This window comes from Rhipicephalus sanguineus, chromosome 5, assembly GCF_013339695.2.
Source record: "Rhipicephalus sanguineus isolate Rsan-2018 chromosome 5, BIME_Rsan_1.4, whole genome shotgun sequence".
Taxonomy (NCBI): domain Eukaryota; kingdom Metazoa; phylum Arthropoda; class Arachnida; order Ixodida; family Ixodidae; genus Rhipicephalus; species Rhipicephalus sanguineus.
The window spans coordinates 145,278,977-145,300,428 of record NC_051180.1 but is presented as its reverse complement, the minus strand read 5'-3'; the positions used below and the strand labels follow the sequence as shown (position 1 = coordinate 145,300,428).

The 21,452-nt window shown below is 48.5% G+C and overlaps 1 protein-coding gene across 1 annotated transcript in view; it reads left to right on the top strand.

Moving 5' to 3' along the window:
- The window catches only part of LOC119392980 (neuroligin 4-like), a 41,155-nt gene extending 21,872 nt beyond the window's left edge, over positions 1–19,283 (top strand). The window contains exons 4-6 of the mRNA XM_037659864.2: positions 217–489; positions 5,146–5,426; positions 19,122–19,283. Of these exons, the coding sequence (XP_037515792.1) occupies positions 217–489; positions 5,146–5,426; positions 19,122–19,245 (678 nt within the window). The 3' untranslated portion in view covers positions 19,246–19,283. The remainder of the gene's footprint in view (positions 1–216; positions 490–5,145; positions 5,427–19,121) is intronic.
- Positions 19,284–21,452: the final 2,169 nt, after the last annotated feature.

Sequence of the window (21,452 nt, the reverse complement as noted above, 5' to 3'; positions counted from 1 at the left end):
AGAGAGGGTATTATAGGAAGAGATACAGAAACAAAGATGAAATAAAGGACAACACGATGTTGAAAAAGACAAAGAAAGAAGAAGCGGATGAAGAAAGAACTCAATCTGCGTTCGCCGGGTGGTGGCTCTTGTTTGCCAGTTCCGCTGTTTACCCAGATTTGACACATGTGGAACTGGCTTTATTTTATTTCTCAGCGCGAGTGATGCGCCACGCAGGTGGTGCCATACAGAAACCTCGCGGTGGCGTTGCACTGCAACGGGACGGACAAGTCGATGTCGGCGTGGGTGGCCTGCTTCCGCGCCGCGCCCGTCGGCGAACTGTTGCAGGCCGCGCAAGCCTCGTCAAACTTGCCTTTGCAGTTCGCACCGCGCATCGACATCGGCGTGCTGCTGTCACCGCCCGTCTCCATGCCACCAACCGTCGTAGCTGGTGCGGATGCGGCCGACGACAGGGAGCTCTTCAATGAACGCATTCGGCCGATAGCGCAGGTAGGCAAGGCTCGAAATTAGGGCCGTCACGGGTATATATATACAGCACTAATTACGTTCGTCATATTATATTATTCAGAAGACGTGCACTTTAAAATAACTGCTTGGGTTTTACGTGCCGAATCCATGGTATCCCCATGCGATTTTTTCTTTATTTTGATTTTTTTCGGTTTACCCACAAAAGACATAGTTGATCCCTCCGTCATATGAATCGGTATAACACGAAATTGAAACGTGTCCTCACAGAAGTAGTTGAATGTTTATAGTAGATTGATATACCAGAGCTTTCACAATGTCTACTGGTGTTTGGCAGCTATAGCGCCGTTTGACGTGAATGTACCCACGTTGACGTCTGGCGGCACATCACATTTCCCTCCCGACGACTAACGTCCATGATGATGATTAAACCTTTGTGGTAGGTATAGTAAACATACAGCTGGACACATCATATCGTGAATCCCGCGCAAAGATGGCATCAGCAAGCACGTAATGAACACTGGTACGAGATATGCACTGATTCAAAGCGTCGTCATCTGACGAGACAACCGCCAAGGCGTGCACTCCACAGTAATAGGGTAATCTACGCCTGTGCTCATCAGGGTTGCCAATGGTGGCTACTTTTCGCCAAATTGGCGAATTTGAGGGGCCCGTGGCGACCTTAAATTATGAATGGCGACATGGCGAATTTTTGGCGATTTTCGGCTTAGGTCTCCGCTGAGTTATACATCCTAAGTTCAGTGTCTTCGCAACGAATGAGCGGCAACATTCTCTGTATTTTTTCTTGGTTTTAGACCTAAGAGTAGAGTGTGCACACTACGCGTCATTCCGTATGTCCGTCCTGTAACTCGTGTGTATCTCCTCAATTCATCTAGAAGCAGGAGGCACGGGAACGCCCCCAGAGACATTCTAGCAAAATGTAAACCGCGAGGGGGCAGTGTTTGACTGTAAGTTAATAGCTTTCGGCGCTTTAAGCTTCTCTAAAGTTTCGCTTCTAAAGGCGCTAGGCGACGGGTTGGCCGCGTGTTCCGACCATTTGTACCGCCAATGCTCCAACTGTTCTGAATAGCTTGGCGACTTATTCACTGTTGCAGTACCCCCAATTCAGCCGGTAAAGACTGTTTCGGAATAGCGAAGAGAGGAGGATACGCGGCTATTTGTGCAATAAAAAAATATTTATTGAGGCATTTTCCACTGTTCTCAGTGAGCGTGTGCAATGACAACAATTGCTATACAACATTTTACATTGCCTACCTGTTCATTAATAACTCATTGGATTGACGCGTGTAGATATAAGTGACTGTAAGAAAGGGTCGGTAGCGTCCGGTATCATATTAGTTCACACTGAAAAGGTGTAAGACTCACTAATGATCGGTTCCTGTAAGACGTCTGTCGTGTTACCTTCAATAAACTTTTTATAATCCTTTTAATTCATATAAGGGTACATAAAGCTGTCTACAAACAACGCTTTCAGTTTTCGCCCAAGGTTTACGACACTTTTACCTTTGAAACGAGCGGACAGGGATGGAAGGATATCATGAGCGTTTCATTCATTCACCCTTGCGCCACCACGCACATCTTGCGGCTAGTCGGAGCAGCAGCACCATGCACTCCCATGGTGAAGCGGGCGATACGACTGGCATTGAGAAACATCCATATAATTTAAGGGTCTTGGATGGTACTGTATTCTATGGGGCTATACGTGAGAGGAAATTTTTATTACTAGGTATGACGCACATATCTAGAATGGCGACATTTTTGGCGAGGTTTGTAAAAAAATGGCGACTTTTGGCGACTTTTTGCTCATCATTTGGCGACATTTACTCGAAAGTGAGTGGCAACCCTGCTGCTCATACATATGCCACACAGCGCTTCAGGAACGCGAGTGCAAAGTTTGTAGCTTGAGCCTTGAACGCGCGAAGGCATTCCGCGTCTCGCTGGCGTGTCTCTTCCTGCACCAAAGCACCCGCTTGCAGGGCGTTCTCTCGTCGACATCGTTGCCAATCGGCGGCGCTTATAGGCACCGTCCACTGACCAGAGGGAGCTGCGTTGCTCACACTGGCCCGTCCCAAGTTCGCTGATATTGGCTGTTAGGGGCACGCAGAAAGCAGACGCGCGAACGCGTACCCCGTGTACCCTAAGGTCCCTAGATAAAACAAGTTAGTGTACCCTGGCCACAATCCGCCCCCACTAATGCAGGGAGGGAGACGCGCGCAACGCGTTCAATTTTGAGCGGCCCCGTCTCAAAGTTACTTCTTTTATCCGCTAGGCTGTGCGTTCTGGCGGTGCAGTCACACGGGGAAACTCGACTGCGCGGTGCCTATTGCAGCCGTTTTATTAGTAAGTGCCACCGCACTCAAAGCAGTAGGCGGCGGAGAAACACCGATGTTCCATATGGAAGCTGCCCTACGCCGACGAGAGGCGTCACACGCTGCCGCGAAAGGCAAATCACGTAACTGTGTCGTTACCAAATCGAACCACCACGCAAGCGGCATTTCACCGACCATAGAGTTTCCTACAATATTAAAGGGACCGACAACTGATTTTTCTCGACCCAGTTTTTTACGGCGCGACAGGAAGCTCACCTTTGTAGCGTTTGTAGCTGCAGTGGTTTATCCAAAAAGCACGTAGTTATTTCATAAGCAGTATTTTTCGATCTCAAAGGCTCCAAACACGCATGGAGGCTTGCTCCAGCAACGCTGAGAATTGATAGCGATGCCGCTAGCCCTTGTGAAAGCTGTCGTTGTTCTGCTTTCGCAGGAGGAGTTACTGTAACTATGCTTAACCACCTTTATTTTAAGCGTTCCAACCATTTTTGAAAATAGCAAGCTGTTACAATGAGATGTGTGGCTTTATACACCTTCCCGGTATTTGTACAGCGTTGTGTGCGCCTGCGCCCAAGGTTGCCTGCGCCTGTGTCATGGATGGCTTGTCCCGGCGTCGTTACTCTCTCGATACACGAGCCAAGCCAAGTAATCGAAAACGTAACTGTGCATATGCACGGCCGCACCGAGTAGCAGCGCGCGTCATTTCTGAAACGAAGTGTAGGCAGCGAAACTATGTCGTTCTAAAATCTTAGTGACCTGGAAACTGCGTGCACAGTTGCATGAGCACGCTGAAAAGTTGCTCAAGACGGGCTGACGAGTATGGGATCATTACGTCACGCGAAGGCAGCGCCAGTTTAATGCATACTACTAACGCAGGCCTATATGTACATTATTATGGAGTAATACCTTTTAATGTAAAGAAACGAACAATATTTCAATGCTAACAAAAAAATCGTCGACCGCGTACAGCAATCAACGGTCACGTGGCCGTCTTCTTCGGATCATTCATGTCTTTGCCGCCAGAGGCGCCACAGGTCATTTTTCGCGACTTTCAATCAAGAAATAAAAATATAAATCCATCTCTCACGAAAAAAAACAGGGTTGGTTTGAGTCAGTGCAACGGACAATCTTTACATCAGTGGAGTCAACTCATTTCATATTCTGGGCAGTTGTCGGTCCCTTTAAGGGCCCATCGACGTGTGCGCACGCTCGGCACAGAGACGCTGCGAACGCGCAGCACTCGACTCTGGGCGCGACAGACGCTTCCGGCGTCTGTCGAAGCGCCCCGGTTATGGATACCCCTGCTGCAGCCGGCTCGAGATGCGACATGCAGCCAGACTCCACCGCGGCCGTGGCCCTTCGTGACGAAGGGACGCCGGGCGCGCGCAAATCCGCATGCGTCAAGGCGACTCGGTTTTCGCGTCAACGTAACTTGATGAACCTGGCGCACCTGGCGTCGCCAACTTCTGCCGGCGCTGGCTGACGCGAGCGCAGCCATTTACAGCGAGAGCCCCCGCTGCGCTGAGACTGCCGAAGCGCTCCCAGTCGGCGCTCGTTAGTGTCATGATGCATTACTTCACTTTACCGCTCCCAGACGGCGACACCATCCCGCCAACCAAGAGCACTGTGAGAGGAAAGTGTGAGAGATAAAAGGCGCGTTCGTAAGGCCCCGCGCATGTGTTACGGTAGCGGAGTTGGTAGACAGCCCGCGGTATCTATCGTCGCGGACCGAGAGGTCGTAGGTTCGACTCCCGTCAACGGAACTTCTAGCGTTTTTCTTTGCCATCTGATCGTGTGCATTTTACCGACGCCACTTTCGTGACGGAAATACGTCAGTGAAGTCTTGGTGGACCCCGACATAAATCACTTTCGTTTTCGAACTATTAGCAACGCTCGGCGCAGACCGCGCCATATGTATGCGAAGCTTCGTGGTTGTTTCAGATTTTTCTGTTAAGATTACGCGCAGGACGCGAATAGCGAAGTTTATTCAGCAGCTTACGCGACCACCAGCAATGACGCTGAGAAGTTCAATCACTGATGTATAAAAGACGACGCGTTCCGCCTGACTGCGATATTCAGAAGCAAGTTTGTGGCGGTAGCGTTCTTATGAGTTTGGATGGCCAATGAGCTGATGCTATCATTTCTCTCACTGCATATATGTCATCTTTCACCTAATGTAATTAACGTGAATCTGCGCTCGTGCTGTATTCTTCTTTGTCCGTGTTTCTAGCGCAGTAAAAACTTGAATATTTCGAGATGTACGCCTATATACTTGCCAGCGTACTTGCTTACAACGTTTAGGTAAGCTGGGTTTCTTCTTTCGAACGCTTAGCGTGAAGGCAACGCTTCGACGCCGGAAGCACTGCTGGAGTTCACGCTCAACGTGTACAATGCACCGCTGCTCGTGAAGTCGAACCTCAAGCGCCGCTTCAAGGCGGAATCTGTGGATAACATTGTGCGCGGCTTTTCGATGGCCGTTTCCACGTGTGCCACACTGAAAGTGGCCAAGGCGGTGGCCGAGGGCTACCATTACCGGTTCGACTCGGCCGTCGCCACCGGGCAGCTGATGTCGCCACTGGGCATCGGCCAGGTGGCGCTATTCGCAGCACACGGGTGAGTTCTGTCAGTTCTGTCTATAGAAAGTTGAATTAGTTGACATGAGGACTTATCGTAGAAGAATGTAATAGGCACCGTCCGTTGACCAGAGGGAGCTGCGTTGCTCGCAGCGGTATAAGGTCCCTCTATTGTAATTAAACGTCATTAACAAAAAAAAATAGTGGGGGCTACTCCAGTCTGCTGGGAACAATATCTACTGTAGCTTCCTCTTTCTTTTTTAAATCATGCTGCGTGATAGTTGGGCCGCCCTGCATATGCCTTCACCAGTGTGCGATTTGTTCCCCACTAAACGCGATGTGATAGTTAAGGCGCTGACCAATTACAAAACATTTTTACTGCGCATCTTACGACGAATAGCTTTGTGAATCTGCGCCCAGAATTGTCACGTTTCAAGCAAGCGCTTCGACGCCCCGCATGCGGGCCAGGTGCGCCTTGCGAGAGAGAGAAAGAGATTCTTTATTTGGGAAAATTAGGTGAATAGTGGGGGTAAGTGACGCACTCACTAATGGCTGCCGAGAGTCACGGGCGAGGAGGAAACGGCGCTGAGAGAAGTACTTTTACGCTAGCTTTGAAAAATGCAGGGACCTTACGCAGTGGCCTTCTCAAGTTCGCTGATATTGGCCCCTAGGGGCACGCAGTAAATAGACGCGCGCACGCGTCCCCCCTCTAGCCCGGCCACAGTCCGCCCACTCATGCAGGGGGCATAGAGTTTCCTAAAATTAACTAGAGGGGACTCTGGCGCTGCGATCGTTCAGCTACCATGGGAATGATGGGTAGTACACAAATTTGCCTAGTCTTCTTGCTTGCGGCTTCAAACGTACTTGTGGCTTTGTTTATTGCTATGTTTTGGTTTTCTTTCGCATAAAAGAATGGATCGTTGTGAACTTCGTGATGGGATTTGAATCGCTGAGCCTAAAGAAGTTAAAGTGGCGAAGTGAAACTGCTGACTTTTGCTGAACTTCGTTTTGCGACAAAGCGGATGCAGGCGATGCGGAGCCAAACGGAGCCGAAAGTACGAAGTTTAGACAAATTTGTGTACTACCCATCATTCCCATGCTGGTTGAAGCGTCATGCGTTGCAGCTCCCATAGACACTAGCGCCAGAGTTCCCTCTAGTAAGTATTGTAGGAAACTCTATGGCAGGGGGGAGACGCGCGCATCGCGTTCCATTTTGTCTGGGCCCGTCTCAATATTGCTTTTTTTTATCCGCTAGGCTGTGCGTTCTGGCTCTGCAGTCATAAAGTCCCTGGATATTTTTTGGAAAGTACCGTCTTTGTTTTAACCGAGCCGGCGCGACCTGCGCCCTCCTCTCCTGCCTCTCGTTTCGGCGCTTTCCGGGGAAGGGGGGGGGGGGGGCCCTCGGGCCGTCGCCCAGGCAACGCGCGCGAACCACTTTTTTAAATGCGAAGCATTTCTTAGCGAACCTTTGGCACTTTGAGCGTTTCTATCTACGTATCTATCTATCTATCTATCTATCTAGCCGCCTACGTCTGGGTGCTCTCATCATCGCCTCCTTAACTTGGTGTGGACCAAACTTTGCATGGGAGGGTAAGAAGTTTGGACGAATATGACTGTCGGGTAACGAACATGAATGACGGTATAAGCTCCTATCGCGTACGTCGTCAAACCCTTCCCTCCAGACACGTGCGGCACATACCCGTTTACCACTGGCCGCGGTGTACGGGTATGCGCCACAGGTGATTGACAGTTTATATGTACCCAGGAACGGCGAGAACAGACATCGGTAGTTTAAATACGCGAGCGTTAAGAAAAACCGACATCGGCAGCGTTTACCCGACGAATGGAAAGAATATAAATTAGGATCCCAGCTGGAATCGAACCCAAGCATTCTACGTGGCAATCGGGTATTCTACCAAAGAGCCACGCCATGTCTATATAAACTGGTTTGTAAAAACAGCCCATGCAGGTGTAATGTCAGTGCAACGACAATTGTGGTTGTGGCGCTGGCTTTCTAATCTTACAATAAAGCCATAAACCCTACATATGTACGCCTACGATACAGGCGTCATATCAGATTAACGTCTGTGGTTCCAATGTGTTAACTCCGGTTTTATAGCAATCTAATAAACATTAAATTTGTATTGCTATGATTCAGCAAGCTATACTTAGCATTGCTGGATCCCGGAGGAATACATGAACGAAAGTTACGTATGATATTCACGTGATTGCACCTTTTGGTGCCATTCATTTTGATAATACTGACGTATGAACTCTAACTTGAGGCTGGCGTTACGTCGCACCATTAGTTACCTTTAAGCGCCAGTGTTGTCGACGTGCCTGGTAAGCCCGCGATGTGCACACAGCTACTACACTTACAAAAACACGTCGATCCACCTCGTAACAATTGGCTCAAAGCCATAAAATACAGCATAGAAGTACTCTCTGACTGCTTCGCAAGAAACCGATTCCCACAACGAGTGGGATCTGCCGAATTTTTTTCTTGTGTTTTCATTTTTCGCCGACGCTATCACCAAGCAGGGACGCTCGCGGCCGCCAGCCAACGCGCAGGGCCGGCGCCCGCATGGCGGCCGCTTGGGAGAGGATATATAGATAAGGTTTGGACACTTTGGAGAGGAGGGTTGGACACTTTGGAGAGGATATGGAAGAGAGTGTCACTACTTTCTATATATTAAGGAACTTTATGCAGTCACACTGGAAAACTCCATTGCACGGTGCCTACCGGTGTCACTCGGGCACTTCAAATCGCGATCAATAAGTTGGTCGCTGCTTGCTAAATTATAATCCGGATGGAGTTTGGCTCAGAATCAGCCTAATCGCGATCACCAAGCCAGATCGCGATGCGCAGATCACAGTCGTCTTGATCCCGATCGGGCCTGATCGTGATTAAATGTGACCGTGCAGCAACACCTGATCCGGACCGAGCTTAATCCGGATCGGCCGTGATCGCAATGAGAAGTGCACGTGTGACGCCGGTATAAAGGCTAGCAGGAACAAGCACGGGAGCAGGCAAACAGTGCAAGTGCATGTGTACGCCATCCTCCGGTTACTTTGCATAGAGAAAAAATACCAAGCTTGAACAGTTATCTATCGCGTAGACCCACACGTGTGCCAGAAAGGTAGGTGGTGCTGCCATTCCTTAGCATGCCCCCATATGTTTCGTCTACCTTAGTTTACGGTGCGACGTTTCAGCTTTATGGTCGACGAATTGTGTTGTACGTTTGTTTTCCTTTAATTGCATTCGCGTCTGCACACGTCGCTTCCTTCTACGACAGTGCTATAGACTTTTTAAGCGGAGAGGGAGAGCGCCTCCATTCTGGGCTGTGACATGGGAGTACAAAGGCTGACGCACGCTGACGGCGCTGCCTCGGCAGTACATTTTTCGGGGGCCACACGTATTATTGCGAAAGCGTTAAGACCTCGTTTCACAGAAATTCCGGTGTCGGTGGCATCTGGTTGAGAGTGAAAAAACAGCGTTGTCCGTGAGCGAAAATTCGAGGTAGATGCAAATAAAGGTATGAGCAGGAAGGCGTCCGCACTATGGCTTTCCTTGCGGCACGGTTTAGGTCTCCACCGAGAAGCGAAGGTAGGCTAGAGATTGGGAAGGCGATACGAACACGGCCCGATTACGCTGTCGCGTTCTACTCTTGTTGCTGCCGCCTCCGAGAGAGACGGGCGCGCAGTGTGGTCGCAGCTAGAGCCGTGTACAGGCCCATTTGCAAGCCCGAACCCGGCCCGGGCCCGCTGACTGCGTCGAAGGCCCGCCCGAGGCCGATGCTCAAGGGCTGCGAGCCCGCCCGGCCCGGCACGTCGTACAAAAACAACAGCCCGGGCCCGATCCGACATTATGAAGGTTTACTGCGGAGACAAGTTATGGTTTTTCGATAATGTGGCATTTTATTCAACGTATCAAAGTAAAATATAAGCAAACGACACATGAAAGTCACTATATACGCAGATACAAGTTGTGTAAAAATAGCAAGCGGTCTAACGATGCGGGATTCAGTGAACTGCGGCGCTCATGCATCCCATATCTCACCGAACTGAACTTCCGTTCGCTGCTCGCACGGGTAGCCAGAATTGCCAATATTTTTTTCTCAAGCATAGCAAGCGTGGAATTCCGGCAGAACATCCGGCTTTCGGGCTACCCGGAGCCCGTGCATGCACACCTAGAGTCGCAGCATCTCTTGGAGGCGTTGCGATGGTGCGCCGCAGTTTGCCACCAGGCTCGACAACAAAGAAGAAAAAAAATTATAGTCTACCTCAAGAGTGAACCAGCGCACAATACTCGCTCGTAATTTGGACACACAAAACACTGCTGTCATAAAGTGCTGTTTAAGAGCGCAGAAACCTTTACCTTTTATTGTGATAGCAATTACATGGACAGTCTCGGCTGAAAAATATCCGTCCCCGTCGCCGTCATTCACCGCATATGTATAAGTATGTATATATATATAGAAAAAGCCACAAAGAAAAATAATTCAGAAATACTTTCCGACGCGCGGAATAGAACGGGCGACCTCTCGCTTTCAGCCCGCCGCGTTAGACGTTAGGCCACGACAGCACCGTCTTTCAGCCTGCTAACGGCGAGCTATTTAATACACCACGTACTTCAGCATGCTCTCTTAGTGGCCACATAGATGGCGCGATGTGCGCGCGTGTGGTAGAGAAGCGTGTGGCGCGCTTTAAAGATCGTCGCCCCGCTCCTGCGAATGCCGTTGCTCTTCGTCCTACAGGGCGTGGTCGCTTTCGTGCGCTTATCTCGAGGAAAGAAGGGGCGGCCGGTGGGGTGCTTCGCTTCGCTCGCTGCAGCGGCCGCGTTTGCGAAAGGAGCGCGCTGTTCAAACAGAAATACGTAACAACTGTGACAATTAGTTCGCGCTCGTCTTGTGTGTACCTGTTCGTTCGTTTCGTGCTTCCTGCTTTATGTTTGAGCAGTGCGCTTCAAGTGTCGAGCTGTGACGCATTAGTTCGCGCTCGTCCTGTGTGCGTTCTTTTCGTGCGTCCTTTGGGCTCGAGTGACGCGCAGGCAATTTCAAGCTGCTTTCCGTTCTTGGCGTTACATTTCAATTTATTGCTATCGCATTCATTGCTTCGCCGTTGCGGCGAAACTGTGACTTTTTTATAGGTATGTCGTGTGGTTGGGGGGGGGGGGGGGGGGGGGTGCGTGGGTGTGTGTGTGTGCGCGCGCGCGCGGATATCCCTATCGCGCTCAGCTCTTCAAGGCGAAGATTGAGGCTCTCCCAATTTTTTACCACAGCCCGGAGGAGGTTATGGCGGCACCCAGAGCGTCATTTTTGAAAAGGTGTACAGTCCTAGCGCGCTCATACGGTGGCGCCACCGCTCCCCGAACACGCAGCGCCGCTGCGGCAAGATCGAGCATCGAGCACATGTGTTACCTTCACGTCGCGCAGTTCGAGGTTGTGTGCGGTGAACACCAGCGTGCGACGGTGACACAGACGAGTAACTAATAGCCACCAATTGTAAAGCTGGCGCAGTGGGAGGAGGGAACGAAATCTTTTCACCGGCAATCACCAGTGGCGTAGCCAGGGGGTGGCACACTGGGCCTGTGACCCTGCCCTCTCCCCCCTCCACCCCCGAAGTTTTCTCCCGCGGGATACACAGCACAAAATGATAGGCCCATGCACTAAATTTACGCCCATGCTTCAGCTACGCCTTTGTTTTATGAATAGAAGAGCGTGATCAGAGACATGAACTGAAAGTGTCTTTTTTTCTTCTTCACCTGTACAACTATCCAGCCCTCGTTAGTTTTCGTATCTATTTCTTCAATATCTGTTCGCGCAACATAATAGTGCTGAGGAATTTAGGAATGCGCTCCCTCCTTCCATCAGTTGGACTTCAATGCAATGAACCGGTCTAAATAAATGAATATGATCCCCCCCCCCCCCAAATACTAAATATTTTTAAAAATACGCTTTGTCTACAAATGGCTGCCCTTTCTACATGGCTATAGAATTGCCGAGAAAAGAAGATAGTGCGCATATTCGATTGTTCTCTAAAGAGTTACACAACCACTTCTGTCGCCGAACAGCGACACGAAAAAAATTGGGGGACGCTTAAGCTTCGCCTATAAGAGTTGAACGCGATAGCGATATCTGGCCCCATCCTCATCGTGCTCTGTTTCGCTTGTCATTATGTTCAGTCGCCCCGGTCTCACACACACACACGCCATACCTATACACCAATTTCACAAGGAGGCTGCCATTTTTAAAGGATGGATGGATGCTATGAGCGTCCCCTTTATAACGGGGCGGTGACATGTCTGCCACCATGCTCGAAGAAAAAAGAAAAACTTCCTTGTTTCATGCTGGCCTAATACCTTGTCTACATTGATTAAATCTATCTTATTATACCAAAAAATTTATAAATTCACGGTCTATCTCTCTGCCTCTTAAGGCAGAAAGACCTTTTTCCCCCCCCCCCCCCCATTATTTATTTTTGTACTTTATCTCTACTCTTCTGCCACCAATACTCTAACCGTCTCTTACTTATTTCTATCGCGGACGTGTTCAGCTTTCCATTGTTGTCCCTAAAACCCAAGGCTTCCTGTAGACTCGTGCCCACAAGCATACCTGGGTGAATATCGCCACATTCAATCAGTACATGTTCCATCGTTTCCTTAGTTCCCCCGCAGCATGTACAGTGTTCGTCTTCGTTACTGAATCTCGCTTTATAACTTCGCGTTCTAAGGCAGCCCGACCTTGCTTCAAACAGTAAAGCGCTTCCCCTTGAATTATCATAAAACCTTTCCCTCCTTATTTCGTTTTTTCCCTTTCGGTAGTTACTCAGAGCCGGCTTCTTTTCCATCGCTGTCATCCAATAAGTCCTCTCCGCCTCCCTGACCTTCCGCTTAATGCTCCCTGTTGCCATATCGCCCGCACTGCTAGCCGTATATTTACTGGTGAGCCTCCTAGTTCTCTTTCTCCACTGCGTGTCAACGCTTTTTCTATACAAATACCTGAAAACCTTCTCTGCCCATCTACTCTTCTTCATTTTCCTCAGCCTCTCTTCGAATCTCATTTTGCTCTGAGCTTCCCTCACTTCAAAGCCTGTCCATCACCCTTTACAGCCTCAATTGTCGTCTTCCCGTGAGCGCCCAACGCGAGGCGGCCCACCGTCCTTTGATTTACATCCAATCCTGATTGTACCTCTGACTTCATGCAAACCACTGAGTTCCCAAATGTAAGCCCCGGGACCATCACACCCTTCCACAGCCCTCGAAGCACCTCGTACCTATTGTATCCCCATAAAGCTCGGTGCTTCATAATTGCAGCATTCCTCTTTCCCTTTGCTACCGCTGCTTTCTCTTGTACCTCCATATATCTATCCCCCTCATTTACCCATACTCCGAGGTACTTGTACTCGCTTACCCTCGGTATTTTTTGGCCCTGTATGAAGACCGCATGGTCTTCGTGATCATTGAATACCATCAATCCACATTTTGTTGAACTAAATCCTAGTCCTAGAGCCTCACATTCCCTTCCGCATATATCTGCCAGTGGCTGTATATCATCTTGACTGTCCGCAAATAAGACAATATCATCAGCATAAAATAGACCTGGAAGCTTCTGCTCAACCATCGTGCCGACCTGTTTGTGTGACAAATTAAATCCAATGTTGCTACCTTCTAGCGCTTTTTCCATCCTCACCATGTACAGCATGAATAACAGCGGGGACAAAGGACATCCCTGTCTCAGCCCCTTGCTAATTTCAACGCTGTCCTTGCTACTTATTCCTTCCCATTCTATACAAACTGTATTTTCTCGGTACATTTCCCTCAAAAGCTGTATACAGTCGTCCCCTATGCCCACTTCTTTCAATATATCCACAAAATTTCCTGCTTAACGTTGTCATACGCTCCGGTGATATCTAGATAAGCTATGTATAAGGGCCTGTTTTCTATTTTCGATATTTCTATACACTGGGTAAGAACAAACAGATTATCGTCTAACCGCCTGTCGATTAGAAATCCATTCTGAAGTTCTCCCAAAATATCATTTTGTTCTACCCACGCTTCTATTTTTAATTTTACTGCCTGCATCGCCAACCTGTATAGCACCGATGTAATGGTTAGCGGTCTATACGAGCGAATGTTATCCTTTTCTCCCCTGCCTTTATAGATTAAGTTCATTCTACTTTTTCGCCAACTGTCTGGTATTTCCCGCTCCTGTAAGCACTTTTCTACGGCTTTCAGCAGTGCTTCTTTAGTGTTATGTCCGAGTTCGTTAATGAGGCTGACGGGAACCCCATCTAAGCCCGGAGTAGTGCGCTTAGGAATTTTTCCTTCGGCCTTCTTCCAATTGAAATTCTCTAGTACTACATCTTCGTCAGTTGCACTCCTTTGCGTACTATTACCTACCGGGGGAATCCCCTGGGTGACCTTTTTAAACGAATCGGCTGTTATCTTTCGGATGTAACCTAGCGCTTCATGCCCTTCCAATTGATTTCCTCCTTCATCTACCATATGTTGTTGCATTGTGACAGACTTCCTACCTAGCGCTTTTAGGTGGCTCCAAAATATCCTAGGCGCGGCCTTCTTCTTTTCGCGAATCTCTGTCATTTAGCGTTCACTTTCACCTTTAATTTTTGCCTCGACTAATTTCTGCACAATGGATTTTTGCTCTAAATATATTTCCCATATTTGGTTGACTTCGTCCTGTGGCCGCTTCTCTTTTTTTGCCTGTCTGTGCTCCCGTGATGCCTCACGTCGCTTCTCGATCGCCTCCCGGATTTCTTTGTTCCACCAACTTTTTGGCTTTCTCTTTCCTTTCCAACAAATAGTTTTCTTCTCTTTTTCCATTTCTTTTGTGATTATATGTAGCAGCTCACTATACTTCCAGTCTTTGCCTGGCAGTTCGTCTACTTTTGCTTCGACTCTTGCGGCTACATTCGTTATTTGTTTGTCATTTAGATAGCACTCCACCGCCGCAGCGCCGTCTATCGTCTGCGAACGTTTCGCCGCCCTTCCGGTGTGTGGGGTTCCGCGGCGCTGTATGCAGCGTATGCGCTCGGTTCACAAGGTATTGCTGTTCTTCGCGGTACACGGGCAAAACAGGGCAACGCTTTTTGAGTGTAAAGGCGCTGATAAATAATCGCTAAGCTTTCAGCGTCAAAATGGCTGAAACAGCAAGCAGCGGCGGCCCACGAGACGTTCTCGCAGCAGCGCCGACGATGAGAATAATGCCAATGCAGTTCTTAAGCAGCATGCGTAAATTGGTAATTGCTTTGTATGTTTTGTTATAGCTGGCCGGGTGAGATTCTTGGAATAATCACTATAAAAGAGCGTTAACATTTAGGACAACTGTCGAAGTATAATCGGAGAAACGCAAATGGAGACGAGCGAACACGTAGGCCATTGTCCGGCTGCGCGCTAGGTGCGCGCATTATTGTTTAAGATGACTCTCAGGCTTCCGTGCCGTGATTATTTAAGTTAAACGTAACTCTAATCCCTAACAGACAATTTGATTCCGCTTAGCACGTCGCAATACAATAATCATGGAACGACAGGAGCACAAACACCCATGCCTGTGTTCATTCGTGTCGCCTTCGGAGTTAAAAGCTTGTGGCCTCTGATCGTTGCCTCAGGATAAGAAACAGATGTACGACGGGTGAGCTCAAAATTCGGCGTAGAAACAACACGATGATAAAATGAAAATAAGCCTGTTGCACATCTGGAAGCATGGCATGGCCTAAGTTCGCTTCGGCGCGAGCCGCCGCCACTAGCGATACGCCGAAAGGGCGCCCGTTTTTGGTAACATTATTGTCAGTTTGTTTTCTGGCGTATATTTGAGAAGAATTACGACGAGCGCACGTGTCCAGGTAACGACCTCGCTTTAACGAACGTGGGCCGATTATTCACGACACCCAGGTTGCCGCGCGAAAAAAGAAAAGGTGCAGTTGTCATAACGCTACCCCAGTTATCGTCACAAGATTGGCAAGTCGAGAAAGAACGCGCTCTCGACGAAACGTTAGAGACGCGTACCTACGCCAAAGAACACATGTCGTGCGGGCCTTTCTGTCATGTAGATTGAAAAGTGCTCATTAAATAATCTCGAAATTGCACGCACTAAGATGGAACATTTTCTAGCCGCAGGCATTGTAAATCATGTGCTGTAGCATAGAAATCAGGGGGGTTCATGAGAACAACTCTTGGCCAAACATTTTGTGTATTAATCGTCAGTCTTGACATTGGTTCTCTTTGGTACAGATGATTAAGTGTACCAGCACCCAAGCACATAGGTCGGCAAAAAATGTGGAGCTCACTCAGAATCACTCGCGAAAAATATCTTACCCTTAGGGCTCACTCGGACTCAAACTCACCAAACTTTTCCTTATGCGAACTCACTCGGACTCAGACTCACTATAATTTTTCTCAACCGGACTCACTCGGACTCAGACTCACCAAAATATATTTCACCCGGACTCACTCAGACTCACGGCTCTGAGTGAGTCTGAGTGAGTCGACTCATATGAGTCCGCTAGCCTATAATTAGCCTTTTTCGACCATAATGTCAATGCTCTTTAACACCAATATCTCGCATAATCGGTGCGCTACTTAGCGCATTTTGATCTCGTACCTTCAAAGACGAGTTATCTGAGTTCGCAGTTCAATAAGGATCTTTTTATTGAAAGAGATGACTCACACGTGATATTTTGATCAGTAACTTCCCGTGAAAAAGTTTGCGGTGGGAGGTCAAGGCACCTCCTCCCCTTCTCCCTCCTCAACTCATGCCTCTGAGAAATAAATATTGAGCTCACGTATGAACGGTAGCGCGTTGAATTATGTAGGAGAATACGTGAATGTAAACGTGAGCCGACATAAGGCTGATAGTGATGCTGAACTTTAGTAGATAAGACCATAGGGCGGCAAAAAATGTGGAGCTCACTCAAACTCACTCATGCAATATATTTTGCCCTTAGGGCTCACTTGGACTCACACTCACCAAAATTTTCCTCAACCGGACTCACCCGGACTCAGACTCGCCAAACTTTTTCCCAACCGAACCCACTCGGACTCAGACTCGCAAAAACCCTACTCACCGGAACTCGCTCAAACTCAGACTGACGTCTCGATATGAGTCTGAGTGAGTCTGAGTGAGTCGACTCATGAGTGGGTTCGCCGACCTATGCCCAAGCACAATCACAAGCTTGTGTGGTGACTTGGAGAAATGGCCCTAAGTGCAGACAGCACATATAATAATATATTATTTGTCGGAGCAGAAGGCGTGCGACCTGAGAGATGCGAAGTCATTTAAAAAATTGTGCACTTCGCTTATGCCTTGGCTGCCAGTCTTTCAGGATTCCGTAGCTGTTGCCGCAGCCAAACACAGCGCAGTGGTAGCTTGTCCACCTGTTCTCGTCCGACATTTCGATTCCGGCAGCACAATTGTTTCAGCGCGTCGAAAAATGGAAACACGCTGACCTCTCACGCACCACGCAGTGCAAAACTCGGGAATCCGCACACACCAGCGGCAGCGGTCGGCCGAGATGGAGAGAGAGAAAGCGGTGAAAATACACCGGTTCGAGGCTACGCTCCTCCTCTCCGTGAAAGCGGTCTATAGTAAAGGTAAAGGTTTCCGCCCTCTTCGACAGCACTTTTATTACCGCAGTGTACCCGCTACGTGTGTGTAAGAGAATGCGCGCACTAATGTGTATGCCCTTGGTAATGGATGGCATGCTTTAAACCAGCAGCAATTACGCGCGTGGCACTTTTTCGCAGTTGCGATGCACCCACTACGTGTTCGTAAGGGAATACGCGCAGTAATGTGTGTGCCTTTTGCAATGGGTGGCCGGCTTTAAACTATCAACTCGTTATGCAGTTCACATGGTGTGACGCTCGATGGCAATATACGCTTGTACCTCTTTTACTGCGATATTACATCTCGTACCGTCACACCTGTACACAGGACGCGTATGTTTGTGAAGCATTAATTTCAGTGCAGTTCCAAGCAATGGAGTGGCTCTGCGGCTGGTTGACTGCAGAGTCACCGCATGTACAGTGTACTTTGGGTGATTTGATAGCAATTGGTGTTTGTGCCTTGTTTTTTTTTTTTTTTTTACCAAAACCAGGTAATAAAGAAAAAAAAATGGAGTGGCTCTGCGGTAGAACAGCTGCTTGTCACGCAGACGGCGTGGGTTCGATTCTCACTCGAACCTAAGATGTTCTCGCTTCATGTGCCAGCATCCCACTCTCTCCTGGCTGGTGCATATTTTAAAAAATTAAACAAATCATGACAGTAAAAAAACACCGAGGCAGTCAAATAGCATCGCAAAACACAACAACAACAGAGGGAAACAGCCTTGAAGCAAAAGCCTGTTGGAAAGATAGTGGCTGGCCCTCCGAATAATGCACTACTCTAGTTCGCTATGCTTCATGAGCAGAACAAGTAATTTGCAGAGAATAAAAATAAATATGGAGTCTCCTACTAGAGCGCTTCATAAAGATGTGTTGCCGGCACGCAAGCAGTGGCGTAGCCGGGGGGGGGGGGGGGGGGCGTGCACACCAGGCCATGCCCCCCCCCCCCCCGGAAATTTTTTTCTGCCATGATATACAGAGCCCAAAATGACACTCGACCACACTTACCTGCCCGAACCCCACGTCGGATCAAGGGCGTGACCCCCCCCCCCCCCCTCGACGTGCATGCGTCAAGGAAGACGAAGACGACAGCGCAAAGGCTGACACGCTTTATACAGGAGGCAGAAAGAAAAACTCGCGGGCGCGCGGTATTAAAAGGACAGGCCTGCTGCTCTTCTCTCGATCTTTGCGTTGCGACCTCTCTCTTGACCTCGCGACGATATATATATATATATATATATATATATATATATATATATAGAAATGAAATGAAAGAAACGAAAGAGCACACCTTTAGTCAGAAATGAAGGAGCACACTTACGAAAATTGCATATTTTTACTCATTACCTTTCGGTCGTGGCACGGCAGTTTTCTCATAAGTGTGCTCCTTCATTTCTTAGACTGTATTTCTTAGACTTCATTTCTTAGACAAACACCGAGGCAGTCCAACGCTCCCACGTTTAAATACACATATACACCATAATGTGGACGGAGGGATGGCCGCCGCGGTAGCTCAGTTGGTAGAGCATCGGGTTCGGGGTTGATCAATCCATAATTATTAAAGTGAAGTTTTATACGGGTAGGCCAAAGGGAAATCCGGTGCTCCTATGTACGCAAGAAACTGTCGTCATCATCAACACGTATGTGGCAGATAAATTGAGCTAATCGCACTACCCACCAGTGGACCACTAAAAATTAAAAAGGAACACACAAACATCAATTGAGATTTTTGCACAAACTTTACAAATAATTAAGAAAGACTTTAATGAACCGTAGGATTAACCCAGTGATAAACACCAGGGTCGCACGTGTCAGCTTCCCTGGTTTCATCTATATATATATATATAATATATATATATATATATATATATATATATATATATATATATATATATATATATATATATATATATAATTATAGATTGATCATTTTCTGGTTTGAAATGGTGTAGCATTGCCTTTTCAGACAAGGTTAAACCAAGCGTTTTTTCGTTGCATCACTCAGTTGCTGTTGGGATTTTCTTAGAAATCACTACAATAGGCTTTTGCAATGACTCAGTTTCTGTATCACTGACCATGACTGTTTTTACATTACCGCCCTGTTCGACGACCTGCCAGCACGGTGCCGCCGTTGGCCGACAACAGTCCGTGGCCTCCGCTCGGGAAGCTGGCCGAGACGCGTGTGATCGGCGCGGACGGCCAAGAAAATTTCACTAGCTACGCTGCTGCCTGCGTGGTATAGCGCTTGTCGATGAATTGTTTCTTTCCATAAAAAATTAACAAAAACGCTTGCTGCTACAGTGTCAGTTTTTCTAAGCAATCGCTTGAGCAGGATAGGTGAGGGTATGTGTTGGTTTGAGCGACACTTGTTCACATAATGCATCAATGCACCGAGCGCCCGGGCATCCAAAGCGGTTTCACCTGGATTTACAAAACAAACGCTGACAGTGTTGTCGTGGGAGGTACGAATCCCTTAACTGAACTCGGAAAGCAAACTAGCAACCCTAGACCAGGCCCGGCGAGCCACGACAGCCAGTAGGGCACTACAAGGTAGGGGGGGAGGGCACCATCCAAGATTGGGCCAAGCAAACATCCGTGTAAAAATAAAGTTTATTCTTCTTCGTCATCTTCTAAGTAATCGCCGGTAAATTGCACGGTGAACCAGCGAAATAGGCAACCCCAAAAGTCTCCCATTTCGTCATGAACAAAAGCTAGGTATCAAGAGGGAGAATGCACAACTATTGTCAAAGTGCACAGTGTGAGTTAGCTATCTGCCATGCTGTTTCATGAGATAAAGTAGTGGAGATGATAGCTAATAATGAGACAAAGCATCAACACGCTGCATGGGGAAAAAATGCGGAAAGTTTGCGCTAGGTTGCGCAATGTTTGGTACAGGAAAGCTGGTTGAGCCTCAGCTCGTCCCGCTGCAGCCCGAGAATCGCAACGCCGGCGGCGATTGGATCCAGTGCTTGGCTGAAGAAGTGGCAGTGAAGAGACGCGACGGGCAGATCCGGAATACGCGCGAAGCTTGCCACTATGAATGTGTTGAAATCGCTGTCCCTGAGCCACGGTGTAAGAAACTGTGGTGGTTGGTATGGCGACGGGTCGGCGGTGGATAGGGTGCTATTAGTACAGGTGGCGAGCAGCTGTGGTGGTTGCTATGGCAACGGCACAGCAGGGTTTTTTTTTGTTTGTTAACGGACATCTTGCTGCAGGCACGTAGCCAGGATTTTTTTCGGGGGGGGGCCCAAGGCCTAATTATTCGAAAGGAAGTCTTTTCATGGCAAAAAGAAAAAAAAATTGCCCGGGAACATAAAAGGCTGGACGAATTTCGGGGGGGGGGGGGGGGGGCCGGGCCCCCCCGGGCCCCCCCCTTGCCTACGTGCCTGTCTTGCTGCCCATTTAAGCGCGAGACAGACGGTACGATTTTCCATGCGATGCGACGGCCGATGCGGCGGTGAGGCAGCCGGAATGGTGGCTGTCCGATGCTATGAAAGGTCATCATTCCGGTTTCCCCACCGCCGCGTCGGACGTCGCATCGCATGGAAAATCGCACCGTCTGTCTCGGCCATTACAGCTTCGCTGTTAATAACTCACAGGGTCCCTTATGCGTTCGCCTAAGACGAGTCGGCTGTGGTTGTTTTATCATCATCAGCACCATCGCAATCATCGGAGCTTCAGAGATCACGTGAGTAGCGGCACACTTTTTTCATGCTGAGGCTGATGATGATGAATTATAGCTCAGCCCTTTGCAATGGTTGGCGGCTTTCAACCACCGAGTCGTTACGTGGTTCGCAAAGTGGGACGCCTGGGTGTGATTCCGGGCTTCTGCCACGCAGTATTGCATCTGTTAACGTGACTCCTTGTCTGACATGGCGGCTGCACGTGTCTTCTTCCAATGAGTCTTCAAGCACTGTTGCAAGTGCTTGTAAACAGTGTCCGTACAAAGCAGTAAGCCACCCTGGATTTATAAGCTTTCCTTGCTGCTGCCACTCATATGTGCCGCTGCCACCATGTAACATGCACGATACAGATCGAGTCGACCGAATAGTGAAACAGTGTGATTTGTTAGCCCTTGCTAGACAAGTGCTAACAAACCATTCCGTACGTTTCTCCGAAATGTCATCTAATTTTCAGCGTTGAATGTCTGCGATGTGGGCCAGAGCCGGAACGTAACCGAAATGCTTTTTTGAAACCACGATACCGCTACTTCTGGAAATTCCCCGTCATTTTTGCCTTAGGTGTGGCTCATGCAGGTCTAAGAAATCTATTTTTATCGCAGATGGCAACGCAAAGCACAGAGATGTGACTTCACGTGGCTGAAAGGAGCCCTTCGACACTTTTCCGAGTAATAATCGAATGACGTACCTTACTATCGGAGCTTGTTGCCTCACAAATCGAGTGCCGCGAAAATGTTTTAAATTCGTCAAGTTTTGTCGCACGCTTTCC